The 17,351-nt window shown below is 33.5% G+C and overlaps 1 protein-coding gene across 1 annotated transcript; it reads left to right on the top strand.

Annotated features, from left to right (window-relative positions):
- Window positions 1–11,247: 11,247 nt before the first annotated feature.
- LOC125370011 lies at window positions 11,248–12,489 on the top strand. The gene is made up of 2 exons (XM_048373580.1): window positions 11,248–11,367; window positions 11,956–12,489. Exons 1-2 carry the CDS (start codon window positions 11,248–11,250, stop codon window positions 12,487–12,489), a joined length of 654 nt encoding a protein of 217 aa, XP_048229537.1.
- The last annotated feature ends 4,862 nt before the right edge of the window (window positions 12,490–17,351 follow it).

Raw genomic sequence — 17,351 nt, 5'->3', positions numbered from 1 at the left:
CGCCAAAAACTTGGTGAGATGCTTATGCAACTACAACTAAGGCAGTGAACCTATTGATGCAGCCGAGCACAACAACAAGTATTTAAAATATTGTATCCCTCGGGAAAGTGAAATCCTAGAGTTACTACTTCGTTCCTTGATATCTAGCCTAAAATTAATAATGGAGGTTTCCAAATTTACTAATGACTAAAAGCTTAATTCTAAATGAAATGCGAGAATGAATGAGTAAGCAAACACAAAGGGAATCTAGACTAGTTGGCAACCAAACAAAGGATAACAGATTGTAAGTCCGATTATGCAACCCGTGGACGGATTCTAAACTGAATTCGGTTTCCCTCTCAAGACAATTGAATTCCTAAACCTAAGAACCTAAAGTTGGAATCTCTTCCTAACAATTGATTATTAAGTTAGCCTTAAGCTTTAATCCACCTTTATTAAGCTTTGTTAATTCTTAATCCGATAAATTAATTAACTTTATCTCGAGGTTAAAATTAACTTGTTGCAATTAAATTTCCAAACTCAATTAATTATAATTTCTCAATTGCTAAAAGGATTCTATGAACAGTAATCAATACATTCAATGTAATGAAAACTGGGTCTTTATTATTAATTGCAAAAAGAATACAAGAAAAGAAACTTCAAACAATCTTAAAAATTCAGTACTAAGCCAACATAGCAAGGAACCCCAATGAGCTTAATCAATCTAGCTACACATGTTCATGTCCAAAACAAATAGGAATTCAATTATAATGAAAGAATAAAGAAATTGAAACATACACACCATTTTCCTAGAATTGGATGAACAAATCAAAGCCTTGATCTACACTATAATTGATCTCCAAAATGCCTTTTGATTTGCTCTAAAACTCCTCTTTAATCTTCAATTGAATCTCAATAGTCACAAATCTAACGTCAAAAGATGGAATCAGTCTCTTAGAAGCTGCCTCAGGATGTCTAAAATGTGTCTAGAAAAACTACAAGGGAAGATGAAGAGTCAAAATCGCTGATTCCTTCTCTTTTCTCGCTCGTTCAATTTTATACTGTATGCAAATACGGGCGTGCTCGAGGCCAGTGGCTTATGCATCCAGGCAATTGAAGAGGCATGAACAGAATTACCCTACTCATGATTTAGAGATGGCAGCAGTAATCTTTGCCCTAAAAGTCTGGAGGCACTATCTCTAGGGGGAGACGTGTGAGATATATACAGGCCATAAAAATTTGAAGTATATTTTTCAGCAGAAAGAATTAAATCTGAGCTAGAGGAGATGGTTGGAACTTCTGAAATATTATGATTGTAATATTCTCTACCATCCAAGTAAAGTGAATGTCATGGCAGATGCCTTGAGCAGGAAGTTAATAGGTAGTCTTGCTCATATCAGTACGAAGAAGAGACCCTTGACAAAAGAGTTGCACGAATTATACGTTGCAAATGGAGGTATTGGAATTGGGAGCATTGTTGGCACATATCAGGATTAGGTCTGTGCTTGTTGACATAATCAGGTTAGCTTAAAGTCAGGACCCACAATTAGAAGAAGTGCAATAGGGTTGAGATAATGATTTTGCTATATATGATGACGGTACTCTCAGGATGGGCACTAGGCTCTGTGTTCCCGATGTGGATAATCTCAGGAAGGAGAATTTAGAAGAGGCTCACTATACAGCTTACAACGTGCATCCGAGCTCTAGCAAGATGTATCACAATTTGAAAGGTAATTATTGGTGGAATGGAATGAAAAGAGATGTGGCAGAGTTTGTCTCCAAGTGTCTGATGTGTCAACATGTTAAATTGGAGTATCAAAAACCGTCAGGGTTATTGCAATTGCTTTCCATACCATAGTGGAAATAGAAAAGGATACTATGGATTTTATTTTGGGTTTACCTAAGACTTCGGCTGGTTATGACTCTATTTGGGTAATTATGGACCGATTGACTAAGTCAGCGCACTTTCTTCTTGTGAAGACTACTTATTCTGTGGCTAAGTATGCACGAGTGTATCTAGAGAGAATTGTCAATCTTCACAGCGTTCCTGTTTCTATAGTGTCTAACAAAGGACCGTAGTTCACTTCAAGGTTTTGGAGAAAGCCGCAAGAAGAGCTTGGTACTAGATTGGACTTCAACACAGCCTTTCATCCCTAGATTGACGGACAGTCAGAGAGGATAATTCAGATCTTAGAGGATATGCTTCAGATGTGCGTGATAGACTTTGCTGGTCAGTGGGATTAATACCTACTATTGATTGAATTCACGTATAACAACAACTGCCATACAAGCATCGACATGGCCCCTAATGAGGCGTTGTACAAGCGGAAGTGCAGATCTCCTGTTTGTTGGGAAGAAGTTGGCAAACAAAAGTTAACAGGACCAGAGTTGGTTCAAATCACTTCAGAAAAGATTCCTATTATCCGCGAGCTGCTGAAGACAGCTTTCAATAGGCAGAAAAGTTATGTGGACCCGAAGCGGAAGCACGTAGAGTTCAGTATTAGGGAGTATGTGTTCTTAAAGGTGTCCCATATGCATGGTGTGATGCGGTTTGGCAAGAAAGGCAAATTGGCCCCTCGTTATGTGGGACCCTTTGAGATTATTGGCAGGATTGGAGAGGTAGCATACAAGTTGGACTTGCCACCGAATTTCTTGCATGTACATCCGATATTTCATATATCCATTATTGAGAAAGTACATTTCGAAACCTTCACATGTATTACAACCTCAATATATGGAAGTAAGCGAAGACTTGACTATCGTGGAAACTCAAGTTTATACCGATGGTTAAGGTGTTGTGGTGGAACCAATCATCAGAGGAGTGTACCTAAGAAACCGAGCAGAAGATGAGGAACCTTTACCCTCATTTGTTTCAATCTTGAGGTAAGCCTTGCTTCTTTTAAAATTCGAGAACAAATTGTTTTCTTAAGGAGGGTAGAATGTAATACCCTAAAATAAAATAATAAAAAAATAAAAAAATAAATAAGGGAAGAGAACTTTTTTTCCTCTCCCTTTTTCTTCTTCCTCCTCCCTTTTCTCCCACTTTGTCACTTCCCTCTCCTCCCTCACCTCCCTTCTTTCTCTTTTACTTCCCCTCCCTCGCCGGCGTCACCTCCTCCTTCCTCTCCCTCACTGCCGACGTCGAAATTGGAAAAAGGAGTTACCGCCGCTAAAATAACCTCCTGCCTCTATTCTTTCGCTTGCCCAACACTAGAACCAAGCTCCCCGCTATCGAAAACTCTCGAGCCAAGCTCCCCAACCACTTTTCCCCCACCGACAGTAGTGTGCAATCTCGTTGGAGCCGAAACTTTCCAACCTCGATCCTGTGGCTTTCGGCGAGTTTCTGGCAAAAGCAGTTGCATTTTCGAACTCCCTGTAACTCAAGCTTCACATAGGTGCTTCCAAATTCGAAATCCGACACCATTGGCAGTACCGGCTTTCGGAACCCGGTGTTTTCCGAACGTGCAGAATTTTGGATTTTTGACTCGGTATAATTTTGTTTGGACCTTAAAATTTATTTTATAATTTTAGAATATTCATATTACTTATCAATTATAAATAATTTAATTCAATTAGATTTAATTAATTATAACTTAGACATAAATATTACAAATTAATTAGTATGATTAGTTATTATTCTATTTTGTGGTAGATGTGGTTATGTTGATTAGTTTAAATACTAGAAAAAAATTTTATGGATTGGTTGTGAAATTAATATTAATGACGGAACGTCTGTAATTAATTATGATCTATGGTGTGTTGCAGAGTCGAGAAAAAATAATACGGTTTTGGTAGCCCGACTCCCATTAAATAATTGCAGAATATTTGAAGTTTTTCTAGCAACATCTGAATCTTTTATTCGGGGGGTAAACATCCATATTTTAAGGGAGGTTCTGTCGAATTTTTGATAGAATTTTAGAGTCGAAATTTCTTAGGTAGTCTAATATAGGAGTCTAGGCCTATGAAAAATTAAGAATATCTTATTAACTGAGTTATTTTCATGAATAGATAATCCGTCCGTCTAGCCATTTCCACCTGAGGCGTGGGAGCAGACTGCAGAGCGCGACAGAACTGTGAGTTAAAGTTATACAATCAACTGCACTTGTGTCATGTTCAAATTAAATACAATGCTAATGGGTTTACAAGTATTATGACTATTATTATCATTAATTTTATTTGATTAATAATTATCACGAACACTAGAAGCATTATTATTATAAATTCTATTTTCGTTATTCTCGATATCTTTATTGTCATTTATTATTATTACTATTATTATTATTATTATTATTGGCTATTATTTTTATTTTTCATTTTACTATTATTATGATTACATGTAATTTTCATGTCTACTACAATTGTAACTTCGGGATGAGGCGGCAGTAGAACATGCCACCTGATGGGTTACATCAGGACTGTGTGTGCACCAGTATTAATCAGAGATAGGTAGTAAAAGATTATTTTTTGGATTTGCCCTGGTCGAGTACAACTCTCTAGGCTGTGAAAATTTGACTGCCGGAGGAAGGTCCCTAGTCGAGCGATGCTCTCTAGGCGCCGGGTTTATTAGGAATTAAGTGACCAAGCTGGATTTAAGGACCCTGATTGAGCACCTCTCTCTAGGCGCTAGTCCTATTGGAGTAAGAGAGCTGAAAGGGTGCTAGTATTGGGGTTAGGTTTTGCTGAGGTACTTGTCCCATAACTGTTTACATTGTATTTTTCTAAATCATGGTATGACACATGTTTTAATATAATATGATATGTTATTTTGATTAAATAAAGATTTTATTGAAAAGGCTTTATTTATTATAGGATTATATGATTTTAAATCACTCTCGAGGTTGACAGTCTCAATTTTAAACTTTTCAAATGATAGCTAGGTTCTTCGTCATCTTTCTCTTGACAGCCCGACTTCTTTCTCCTTCGGGCCTATTGTAATTAATTTCTACTTTTGTATTTTGCTATTTAAAATTTTAGACTTTTTGCAGTAGTGTACCTGGCATATTATGTTTGAATTTGGTCTATAATAAGTTATGGAATGTTTGCTAGTATCCAGCTGGAGATTTGTGAATAAAATGTTGGGCTGTTTTAATAGTATATATATATGTATGTATATTTGAAATGTTGATTAATTAGGCTTACTATGGGTTTGGGTGGCTTTAAGCCTACCTATTCCCTAGTGCCGGTCACGGGCCCACAAATCAGGTCGTGACAAAATATGATCAAGGGAGATTACCCTTAAAATTTAGAGTTTCCTTATGAGCATTTGGGAGCAATCGAGATCCAAGAATGTAGGTTGTACTTCTATGATGCAGTAAATGTAAAAGGTGTAGGGTTAGGTATAGTTTTTATTACATTAGAAGTCAAGATGCTATAAGTGGCCAAGAGGTTGCACACATGGTCACGAACAACATGGTAGAGTATGAAACGTGTTTGTATGGGCTAGAAGCGGCTATGATGGTAAGAGCAAATGAACTAATGGTCTACGAGGAATCCATGTTAGTACTCAACAAGTTATCGAAGAATGGGAAGTGAAAGAAGAAAGGCTGAAACCATATGTCAACTACCTGAGGACTTTGATTTGCAATTTCTCTAAATATTTTTTTATCTACTTACCAAGAGATTAAAACCAGATGGCAGATTCACTGTCTATATTCTCACCTATATGGGACAATTCCACTCAGCTACTAATGAGACCATTGGTGATTGTAAAATCTAGAGTACCTTATTACTATGGAAAATGGATTATGAATATCCATATAGGCTAGAAGAGAAGCCATAGGTTTATGATTTGCAAAGGTACATGGACAATAAGGAATATCTAGAGGAAGCAGCTATAAAAGACAAATACGCGCTATGAATACAAGCTAGGAACTATATCAGCCGTGATGAAATGCTGTATAGAAGAATGGCTTAGAGTGTTCAGGTTAGGTGTCTAACTAAGAGAGAAGAAGTACAAACGGTGATGAAAGAAATGCATAAAACGGTGTACGAGCCTCATATGAATGGATTAGTGTTGACTAGGAATATTATGCGTTGAGGCTATTAGTCGATGATGATGGAAAAATATTGTATAGCCTTAGTAAGAAAATGTCATGAGTGTCAAGTGTACAACAACTTGAATCATCTACCTCCAATAGAGATTTATAATTTGACATCTCTATGGCCCTTTGTAGCTTGGAAAATAGATATAATTGGAGAAATAAAACCTCTTTTGAACATTCATAGATTTATAGTCATAGCCATTGATATTTCTCAAAGTGGCATGAAGCTAAGTCATGAGTAGCAAAAGAGATTGGGATCTAGAGTGTTTGATGGGTTTATATTTTTCTTTTTAAAATCACAGTACTTTCACCAACTTACTAACCATTCTTTGGCAAGAATTCCCAACCCCCTAGCCTAAGATTTCCTTTTCTATTTATATAAAAGGTGGAGAAAACCTTAGAGGCCAGGATAATCATCCTTTTAATTATCAATAATTCTGAAGAATTATTCATAAATAAAGGAATTTATCAAAAACAATTTTAATCCATAAGTATAAACTTTTTAAAGAATTAGAATAATTATCAATAAAAATCTATTTAATTAGAAAAATAATTAAAATCTAGGTAAAATGAAATTCTTCTAGAAAATTTATTTTAATAATTATTGACGTTTAAAATCGAAAAACACCAAAAATGACATGAAAAATTTGAGTTTTAAACCAACCGGCACCCTGCAAAGCTAGGCAGCTTTGTAAAGAGCCGATTGGCTCTTGGTTGGAAAATTTCTAAAACTTTGCAATTTAGTTCTATACTTAGCAATTTGATTGATTTTAACCCCAAAACTTACTATTCTAGTCAATTTGGTCCAACTTGATTTTGAAAAATAATATCTTGGCTTAACTACTTATAACCTTAACCGGGATCTTGACTTTTCTCAACTTGATGAGACTCGGGAGGAACAATAACTTTCATTATCAGCTTTTTCGTAATTCTCACGATATCTAGATTCTGAAAACAGGGGCTTACAATATGATTTCTTTTATTATTTTCTTACTTCATTTTGGTGGCATGATGGGTGCTACTTATGTTAGCTACAATCTAAGGCAGTGTACCTATCGATGCAGTCTAGCACTAATGGCGAGTATTAAGGTCGTATTCCTCGGGAAAGTGAAAGCCCAGAGTTACTCCTTTGTTCTTTCTTATATTAACCTAAAATGAGTGATGAATAATTTCTAAACTAACTAATAGCTACAAGCTAAGTTCTAAGGGAAATGCAGGAGTAATTGATAAATAAAATAACCAAGACAGGAAAGCAAACCCAAAGGGAACCTAAACTAGTTGACAATCAAACAAAAGATAAAGGATTGGTGAGTCTAATTATGCTACCCGTGGATGAAATCTTAACCGAATTCGGTTTCTCTCTCGAGATAACCGAATTCCTAAACCTAATAACCTAAAATTGGAATCTCTTCCTAACGATTGATTCTTAAATTAGCATTAAGCTTTAATCCGCCTCTATTAAGCTTTGTTAATTCTTAATCCGGCTTGTTAATTATCCTTATCTCTAAGCGATTATTAATCAGTTCTTGCTATTCAAAATTCCAATTTTGAAATGGACTTCTCAATCACACAAAGCAATCTAAACACATAATTCACAACGTCCCATGAATAATGCATTATCTTATTAATACTGAAAGCAAGAAGAATACAAAACTAACCCAAACAATCCAACAATATAATACTAAGCCAACATAGTAAAGAAATCCCAGGGGATTTAATCAATCTAGCTAATCATGTTCATTATCAAAATACACAAGAATTCAATTACAACAATGAGTAAAGGTAGAGAAAACCCGATTACACCCTTGGATGAGAGTAAATTCCTCTTGCTCAAATTGAATCGATTCTTGTTCCTCTTGCTCGATTTGAAAGCCAATCAACGAACCTCGCCCAATCTTCAATCTTTAAAGGGAATCCGATTGAAACCTTGATCCAAGTCCCCTTTTCCCTTGGTTTCAGCTCAAAAAACCCTTAGGGAGAGAAAAGTTAGGGTTTGGGACGTTCTCCCCCGCTCTCTTTTTTTCTTTCCTTTCTTCGTTCTTTTAATTAATTCCCTCTGTTGCCGCCAAACGATCGTATTTATGCCCGTGTTCCCAACACGGGCTGGTGTTTATGCCCGTGTTACTCTCTGTGGCCGTGCTTCCTAAAAACTTCTTTTTCTTTGATGTTTGATGCATCCAACACGGCGGTGTTGATGCATCCAAAACTTCTCTTCTTAATGATTGATTCTTAAATTAGCATTAAGCTTTAATCCGCCACTATTAAGCTTTGTTAATTCTTAATCCGGCTAGTTAATTATCCTTAACTTGAAACCAACACGGCCATGTTCAGCTTCCTCATGCGCATACTTAGCTTGTTTCGGCAACTTCGACGTCCAATTATGCTCCAATTCTTCCCTTTATCATTCTTTGACTTCTTTTGGACCTAATGCACACAAACAGACACATAGGGTGAGTGTTGGGACCAATTCACATCCAAATGTCCATAAAATCAATCTTAAAAACCTCATTTAGATGTGTGTATTTTACGCACATCATGGCACACATTTAATTTTTTGTATGTAATGATTTTAATTTTTTTATATTTAGTAACTTATAAAATCTTAATTTTTTTTACTAATAATAAGTATTAAAATAACAAATACAACACTATAACAAATACTAACACCATATTTGGTTAAAATTTATTTTACTTATAAATAAGTTCATATATTTGTGCGTTAAATAATAACTAGATTCACTTCTAATAAAATTAAATAGAATTTTAAATATTTATAATAAAAAAATTCATAGAGATATAAAAGATAAGAGAAAAAATAGAAGAGAAAATTAACTGAAATTAATCTCATAAATATTTTTTTACTAATATGAAATTCATTTTAGAATTATCTATTTTATTAGAAATTAATTTAATTATAATAATCTTGTGAATTTAATAAGTCAGAATTCTAAATAAATATTCATTTCAATGAAACACATAGAACTAGAAAATAAATTCTACAAAATTATTTATTTCAACTAAAAAATGTAAAAAATATAATATATAGATGAATTAGTATTTTTCTTGTAATTATGCTCTTTAATAATTAATAGTTATAAGATTATTTTTAAGAATTATAATAATTATTAAATAATAAAATTATTAATTATCAATTTCTTAAGAATTTATTAATTTATTAAATATTAATGCTATGTTTGATTGAAATTCATAAAAGCATTCATTTTATTTGAGAAAAAGATATTAGAGAGAAAATCAAATAGAAATAATAAGTTGAAAAAAATATTTTACTATTCTGGAATGTATTAATTTACTAATGTGAAATTAATTTGGAGATTCTACTTATTTTGTTATAATTTAGTTTAGTTATAACTAATTTCGCACAAATTTGATTATATAGAATACCAAATTAACTTTCACTCCATTTAAAGCATATAAATTTTAGATTCGCAAATGAATTATATAAATTTTATGGATTTCACAAATACTGTATAAATATAAAAGGTGAACTGTATCTAGAGTATTAATTCAAGTCGGCTTGGACTTAAAAGAAATTATATTGTAAAGCATAGCATACTCATCAATAAAAATGAACATAAAGCTCTTAGTTGACACTTTGTTTGAAAACCTTACATGAGGGATAACAAGCTCATGATTTAGATGCTTTTGTGGGCTCCTTTTATTTTGGATTAAATAACTTTGCAAGATGCTTTGGGCATGGCAATAGAGGTGGTCGAAAGGGCCAACAAAGAAGGGGCAGACCTCCTAAGAAAAGTAAGAATTCCAATTTTGTTCCTATTGAGACAGGTATGCAAACCCTATTAACCTCTATTAATTCTTATGGTAAGTGATCCCTTAACCAGAGTGATGGTCTTAATTCTAAATGTGAGATTAAACATAATAAAAAAGTTAGAAAAGTTATTTCTAATGATGTTATTAATGCTTATGATGTTATAATGTAACGGTGGGCTTTGCTATGCAAGCCTACCAATCACCATGAGTTGTTTATGTTGGAATGCTCGGGGGCTTAGGAACCCTTGGGCATTCAAAGAGCTTTAACGTATTATCAATATAAAAGATCCTACTTTAGTTTTCCTTAGTGAAACGAAACTCTCTTCTCATTCTTGCTCTGATTTTAAATTCTTGTTGCAAGGTGATGGTTTGTTTATTGTGAATAGTAATGGTGCAAGTGGTGCTTTAATTGTGCTTTGGCGGAAAGGTGCAAATGTCTCGATAAATTCCTCTTCCCAAGGCCATATTGATGCTTCAGTTTGTTTAGATTCTGGTCATTGGAGATTCACTAGGTCTTATGGACATTTGAATGCCTCTCTTAGGCATCAATCCTAGGGATTGCTTTGGAGACTTGGTTTTATACAAGAGTTCTTAAGGTGGCCATGGCTTGTGGGCGGAGAATCTTAATGATTGATGAAAAGCCTCCCCAGTGTAAGACAATTTTCCTTTATGTCTGATTTTTAAGTTGCTCTAGATAGTTATGGTCTATGATCCATTGATGCTTCAAGGCATATTTTACTCGACATAACAATCATAAGTACTAGGGCCTCATCAAAAGTCGTTTGGATCATTTCTGTGGTTACATTGATTGGAGCACTAATTTTCCTAATGCTTAGGCCAGTAATTTGGAGTTCCTGCACTCTAATCATAGACGATTTTGTTATGTTGGGATGCTGGTAATGGTAATGATCCTGTCAAGAGCAGTCTAATGCCTCCTCACTTCCAATTTAAGGAAGGGTGGACTCTAGAGGAGGATTATGTCGATTTGGTGTCGAGCCTGGTGTGAGTCGATGAGTCAGGAGAGATCAATTACTAGCTAGATCAGTTCTTATGCTTCGTCTTTAATAACTTGGAATAAGGACCAAGTTTGCAATATACCACACTAGATTACTGATCTCAAGAAACAAATTAAAGTATTAAAAAGTGACAATAGCACGACTAGTGGATTGTAAAGGGCTGCAAGGTTAGAATATAAACTGGGGAAGTTGCTCTCTCAGGTGGAGATCTATTAGAAACAAAGGTCTTAAGTTTCTTGGTTGGCTCAAGGTGATCAAATTCCAAATTCTTTCATCAGCGAGCCTCTCAGTAAAAAAGCAAATATGATCTCAAGTCTTCAGCACGAGCGGGGGATTTGGAGGGGGACCATGTTAAGATTGCTTCTATTATGCATGATTACTTTACTAATATCTTCACATCGAGTAGACCATTAGTGACAGACATGGAGAGTATTCTAAGGTATGTGCCTAATAAGGTCACTTCTAAAATGAATGCGTCCCTCACCACCCCCTTCATGGCTGAGGATATCTGCAAAGCACTTTTTAATATGCACCCGTCCAAGGCATGTGGTAAGGATGGTGTGTCTGCTATTATTTTCAAAAATATTGTGATGTGGTGCATGCTGATGTTTGCTTATCTTAAATAAAGGTGGTACTTTGGGTCAATATTAATAACACTTTAATCACTCTTATTCCTAAGATTAGTAAACCAGTGTTTGTTAAGGACTTCCGCCCTATCAATTGTGTAATGTTATCTATAAGATTGTTGTCAGGGCCATTACTAACTGTTTTTGGGTTGTGTTTTCATGGATTATTGATGAGGTTTAATGTGCGTTTTTACTAAGTGCATTACTCATAATGTTCTGTTGGGTTTTAAGTGCATTCATTAGCTTAGGAATCTACAAGGGCTCACAATGGTTATGCTTCTAAGAAGTTGGACATGTATAAAGCTTATGATAGGGTTGAGTGGTGCTTCCTTGAGAGTATCATGCTTAGGCTAGGCTTTCACCATGATTAGGTGTCTTTAATTATGCGTTGTATGCGCTCAGTGTGTTATTCCTTTTTAACTAATAGACAGTCTTCTAGTCATGTTTGGCCTACTAGCGATATCCGTTAGGGTGATCCTCTTAATTATTTTGTTATGTGCTTAGGGTTTATCATCTATTCTCGATAATGCCACTTCTCAGGGTTTAATCCATGATTTTAAGGTTGCTAGAGATAACCCTGCTATTTCTCACCTTTTCTTTATAGAAGACAGTCTTATTTTCTATAGGGCTAATGCTGCTGAATATGGATACTTTAAGAACTGCCTGCATCAATATGAGCTGGAATTTGGACATTTGATTAACTTTGAGAAGTCAGCAATCTCTTTCAGTCCCAACACTAACAACAATAAGATTGAGTATGTGAAACAATTATTTGGGTTCTCTATGGTATATGGGCATCATGTATATATAGGCCTCCCTACCTTCTCAATGAGGAATAAATGGATCCAGTTTGGATACTTAAGGGATAAGGTGGTTCACCGGCTGAGTGGGTGGAAGCACAAGCTATTCTTCTTAGGTGGTAAGGAAACCTTGATTATATCAGTTATCCAATCTCTTCCCACCTATGTTATGTCTTTCTTTCGTATCACTATTAGTACTCTTGACGATATTGAGAGGTTATGTGCTCGATTTTGGTAGGGGTCTACTGAGGATGGTCGAAGCATGCATTGGTGGTCCTAGTGTGAGCTATGTATGTCAAAGCGCATAGGTAGGCTTATTGGGAATTGATATTAAAACATAAGGAAAGGCACAATGAAAGCAATTTAAAATTTTTCTCAATTCCTACCAAGGATTTTATTGACTAAGATAATCATAACACACAAAACCAGTAAAAGATGAAGAAGGCTTATAAAGGAAGTTTTCAACCAATCTAAGGAGTACTTCTTGCTTTGTTGATTCTTGATTCTTCAAGGATGATTGATGCACTTTAAAGATACTCAAGTGACCAGCCTCTTTTAGTGATCCACACAAGCTTCTAAGCAAAGATCTCACTAAACCATTTTAGGAGATTGAGAAGAGATGTTGGAGATTGAATGCTAGTTCCAAGCAAGGTCGATGAATTATTTATTTATTCACCTAGAGTATGTATCCCAAAGAAAATATTTTTCTTTCTTAGATGTGCAACCATCCTTCAACCTTAACCCTTGCCGCCCCATGTGCATCTATTTCTATATATATGGCCTTTAATCAAAATCCTTAAGGGTTTAGAATTTCTACAAAATCCTAACTTACTTTAAGTTGGGCTTTATTATCCTAAATGGATTTTAATTAATATAAGAACTAGTCCATGGATAATAAACCCATCATAGGCCGAACTCCATAGGCTTATTAGCTCTTAACTAATTAACTCTTAATTAGGCCCAAATATATATGAGCTTAAGCCCAATTCTTAAAGCCTCATTTTAATCCTCACTTAAAATTTCTTTGTGTGTGACCCTTAAGGTTCCTACATGTTGGCAATTAATATAGATTATGAATTAAACTCATTTAATTCAATATTAATTCTCTAATGTAACTTAATCCATATTCACAAATTAAGATTGGCATCTAGCAATACATCATGACCATCCAAATATATAGGAATGATTAAAGTGCTATAATCAACCTTTATAGTGAACAATCTTACAATGTAATTCAATCCTTTCATTGTACTTTTATCCCAGTTGATTCATAGAGCATGGATGCGAGTGTCAATTCTATAATTAAACCAATCATATTTACTTTTGGTAATTACATATAACATTTTGAATAAGATCTATAAAATACTTTTCATAATCCTCATTCATACAACATTGTCCAAGGATTTTCATGTTAAAGCATATCAAGGATCATCAAGATAAGGTCCCATGGTATATTACCTTGGATAATGAATTCTTTATTGATAACTTATTATCTCCATATGACTCTTACTATACCCCATATGACTATCCTTGAGCGCTCCATAGATAGGGGAACATAAGATAGTATAAAAGTGTAGTAATCCTCATATAAGATAATATATTGTTATCTCAAATCTAAGGATCACATCTTACATAATTATCACAAGAGTATTATCTATAGACATGAGGTAAATTCCATATGGACTACTCAGTAGGGTCATGTTTAATGAACTTGTTCTTATGATAAGCACCCATGTGCTTATTTTGAAATCTCTATTCCTCAAACTTTTGAGACAAATTGCTTACTTCATAAATAAGTGATAACACTTATGGTAGTCTCGAGCATTTGATCAATATGTAACGATTAATATCTAATTTTTGATCAAACATCGACTATGAACAAAGTTCAGGAACGTATGTAATGAGACCTCATCATTATAAACTCGCTTTATAATTTCTCTTACATTTGTGTTTATATTCCATGGTGTTCATCTCTAACGGTTTGGATTATTCCTTGATAATACCCGACTACTCGTACCATTAGAGTCAAAACAATTTTTTAAGTATAATTGTATGCCATTATTTGTGATGTATAAATTAACACAGATTATCTGACAACTCCTTATCTTTAGGGCATACTTTAACAATCTCCCACGTGCATTAGAGCACAATTAAAGCCAATCATCATGGTATCCAATAATTTTTTATCAAATATCAACTATGAACAAAGTTTAGGAACGCATGTAATGAGAACATCATCGTTATAAACTCACTTTATAATTTCTCTTACATTTGTTTTTATATTCCATAGTGTTCATCTCTAACAGCTTGGATTATTTCTTGATAATACCTGACTATTCGTACCATTAAAGTCAAATAATGTCTTTAGTATAATTATATGCCATCATTTGTGATGTATAAATTAACACTGATTATCTGACAACTTCTTATCTTTAGGGCATATTCTAATAATCTCCCACGTGCATTAAAGCATTATCCAAGCCAATCATCATGGTATCCAATACCGAACTCTTCGTTATGATGATTATATTCTTGCTAGGTCAAACGGCTTTGTTAGAGGATCAACTTTGTTACTCTCAATTGGTATTTATTTTATCTTTATATTTTACTAATAAGTCATCTATTAGTAATGCGTCATTACAATATTTTGGATCGCAGATGAGACCTTGATTCTTTGAAAATGGTTTTATTGTCTATCTAATTCTTTAGATCAACAACACTTAAGAACCACATCTTATTCTTGAAAAAGAATATTAAAGATCCAAGTATCTTTCATATATTACCTCAAATATAATGGGATGTATTGAGCTCAAATTGTAAGAATGACATTTTTGGAGCTCTTTCCACAATTCATGCTTTCCTTTTAAAAATGAAATGAATCTATCTTCTGAGTTTATTCTATGTGATTAGTAATCAACATCTAGAATAACCATAAAGTCTAGTACTAACATGACATATGTTCATAATTAAATATTATGCTTTCACATAAATCATTCTATTAAGAATATTTTTTTCTCAATGAGTGTTTATGGAACATATCTTTAGAAAGAGATATGTCATGAGACATCGCCAAGAATCTTTCTTTGATTCTTCCATATTAAATGCTTTAACATATATGTCTATATATTCAAAATTTAGAACATTCATGCATTTTGAAGCCTCTATCTATATAGATCTCAATCCTAAAAAGTAAACTGCATGTTCTAACTCTTTATGGATTTATAAGGCTTAGTAGACTCATGATAAAAGATTTGTGACTTTCTCTTTATCTATATGTCCATAACATACAATATTAGAAAACATTATTATACTCTCACTAACCTCTTCATATACACTTGTTTATTCTATGTAGATTGATACTTACAATTATATTACTGATCAACCCTTTGATTAAGTATGTAATTTATTAAGTTTTCTTTACTCAACCTTTGGGAAAAGATTTTCATATTATTTTTTCTCAAAAACTCACTTGCACCTTAATGGATCTTATTTATTTAGATGGGTCTACCATAATCTTCATTTGGTTTAACAATATGGTATCCACTATAAAATCTTACGGCTTGATGTCAATTCTAAGAATTAATGTCAAACACTAGTTCTTAATGTAGTAGTCACATCAACAATGAGATATAATTAAATATTCTATAAGAGATCTCTATTTCTTACAAATCTATTGTATCCTACTACATACTAAAAATTGTATATATGATTAGCTTAAGGTTGTGTATCTTATACTAAGCACCTTCAAGCTTTATTCTATTTTAATGTTAGTTTGCTTATCTTGATCTCTATCAAGATCTATCAAACTCCCACTACTTTTTTCAAAAAATTTCTTTTCTTGAAAGATAACATATCCTAAACAAATAATTTTATTTCAAGAGTATAATAGTGTTGATATTACAAACTTATATTTATTAGATCAAGCCTTTCAGCTTTGTCTGATTGTGCATGTTTCTTTTAAACATTACAAACTAGTCTATATCCTATATAGACTTTATTATGATCATTATCATAAATGGAACATATTGGAGTTAATGGTTATAAGAGTATATATTCTACAAGAAGGCTTGCAACACTCTTTATTGATCTAATTATATCTCATAAAGTTAGGTTTTATTATCTTATGAGACTTTATCAATTTGAGTGATTGCAAGTTATAGACATTCTAATGATGATCCAAGTATTCCATATTATATGATCTAATCTTGATATGATACTTTATCATAACTCTTCCTAAAAGCAAGCATACATCCTATGTATCGCTTAGGAATTCAGCAAATGTGTCTTCCTCAAAGACAACTTGATTATAATATTGATTTCATAAGATTTATAAGTTGTATAACTTGTTTATGTTACTTATTTATCTTAATATTAATAATATAATCCTTATGCTTACTTAGAATTTCTTAAGGTTTCTCGCAATAGGGGTTTTGTTTTCGTACTTTCATACAACCTTTTGTATGACATTCTAGAAATATAAATTATTTAACTAAATAAGGCAATAATTTCTTAATATTATTAAATGAGATAATAACAAAAAATTTTATAGAAAAATAATTAATAACAATTGTTAAATTCTTAATAAGGAAAATAAAACCAATAACAAAAGTAAACAGCAACAATTGCCTTCAAGCTATTCTATTCCTTCTTTTAAGATTATAAGCTTGCTCTTACTTCTTATACTTCTCTAATATCCTTCCTTCCCATAATGGTGACACTTTCATTTATCCTTGTTAACACCTCAAATAGCCTCTAAGGCTTTCTTGGGCTTCTAGGGTTTCATTTCTTTTTTCTTCTTAGACTTATTCTTAGTAGTCTTAAAAGGTTCTACCTCCATTTTTCTTCTTTATGGTGCACTCTGTAGTCTTTAATATATTAATAAGTTCGGGTATCATAGTATCTAACTTATTCATATGAAAGTTCATAACAAATTGCGAATAACTATCAAGTAGAGATTGTGAAATTAAGTCTATACTTAATTCATGGTCCATCATAAAACTAAGATGTCCTAGATGTTTTTCGTTAAGCTCGCTCATAAAACTTGAGACTACGAGAGTTGTTGGCCAGTCAACTCCTCTCTCATGCTTGATTTGACTTTAG

The sequence above is a fragment of the Ricinus communis genome, chromosome 5, assembly GCF_019578655.1.
Source record: "Ricinus communis isolate WT05 ecotype wild-type chromosome 5, ASM1957865v1, whole genome shotgun sequence".
Lineage (NCBI taxonomy): Eukaryota > Viridiplantae > Streptophyta > Magnoliopsida > Malpighiales > Euphorbiaceae > Ricinus > Ricinus communis.
The sequence above is the reverse complement of the archived record's forward strand: the minus strand, read 5'-3'. Positions and strand labels throughout refer to the sequence as shown.

Excerpts from the sequence above, each read along its gene's own strand:
- LOC125370011 (XM_048373580.1), top strand. The coding sequence starts at position 11,248 with ATGGAGAGTATTCTAAGGTATGTGCCTAATAAGGTCACTTCTAAAATG. Across the intron at positions 11,368-11,955 it reads TTAATATGCACCCGTCCAAG|GGTTTATCATCTATTCTCGA; the intron begins GCATGTGGTAAG and ends TTATGTGCTTAG.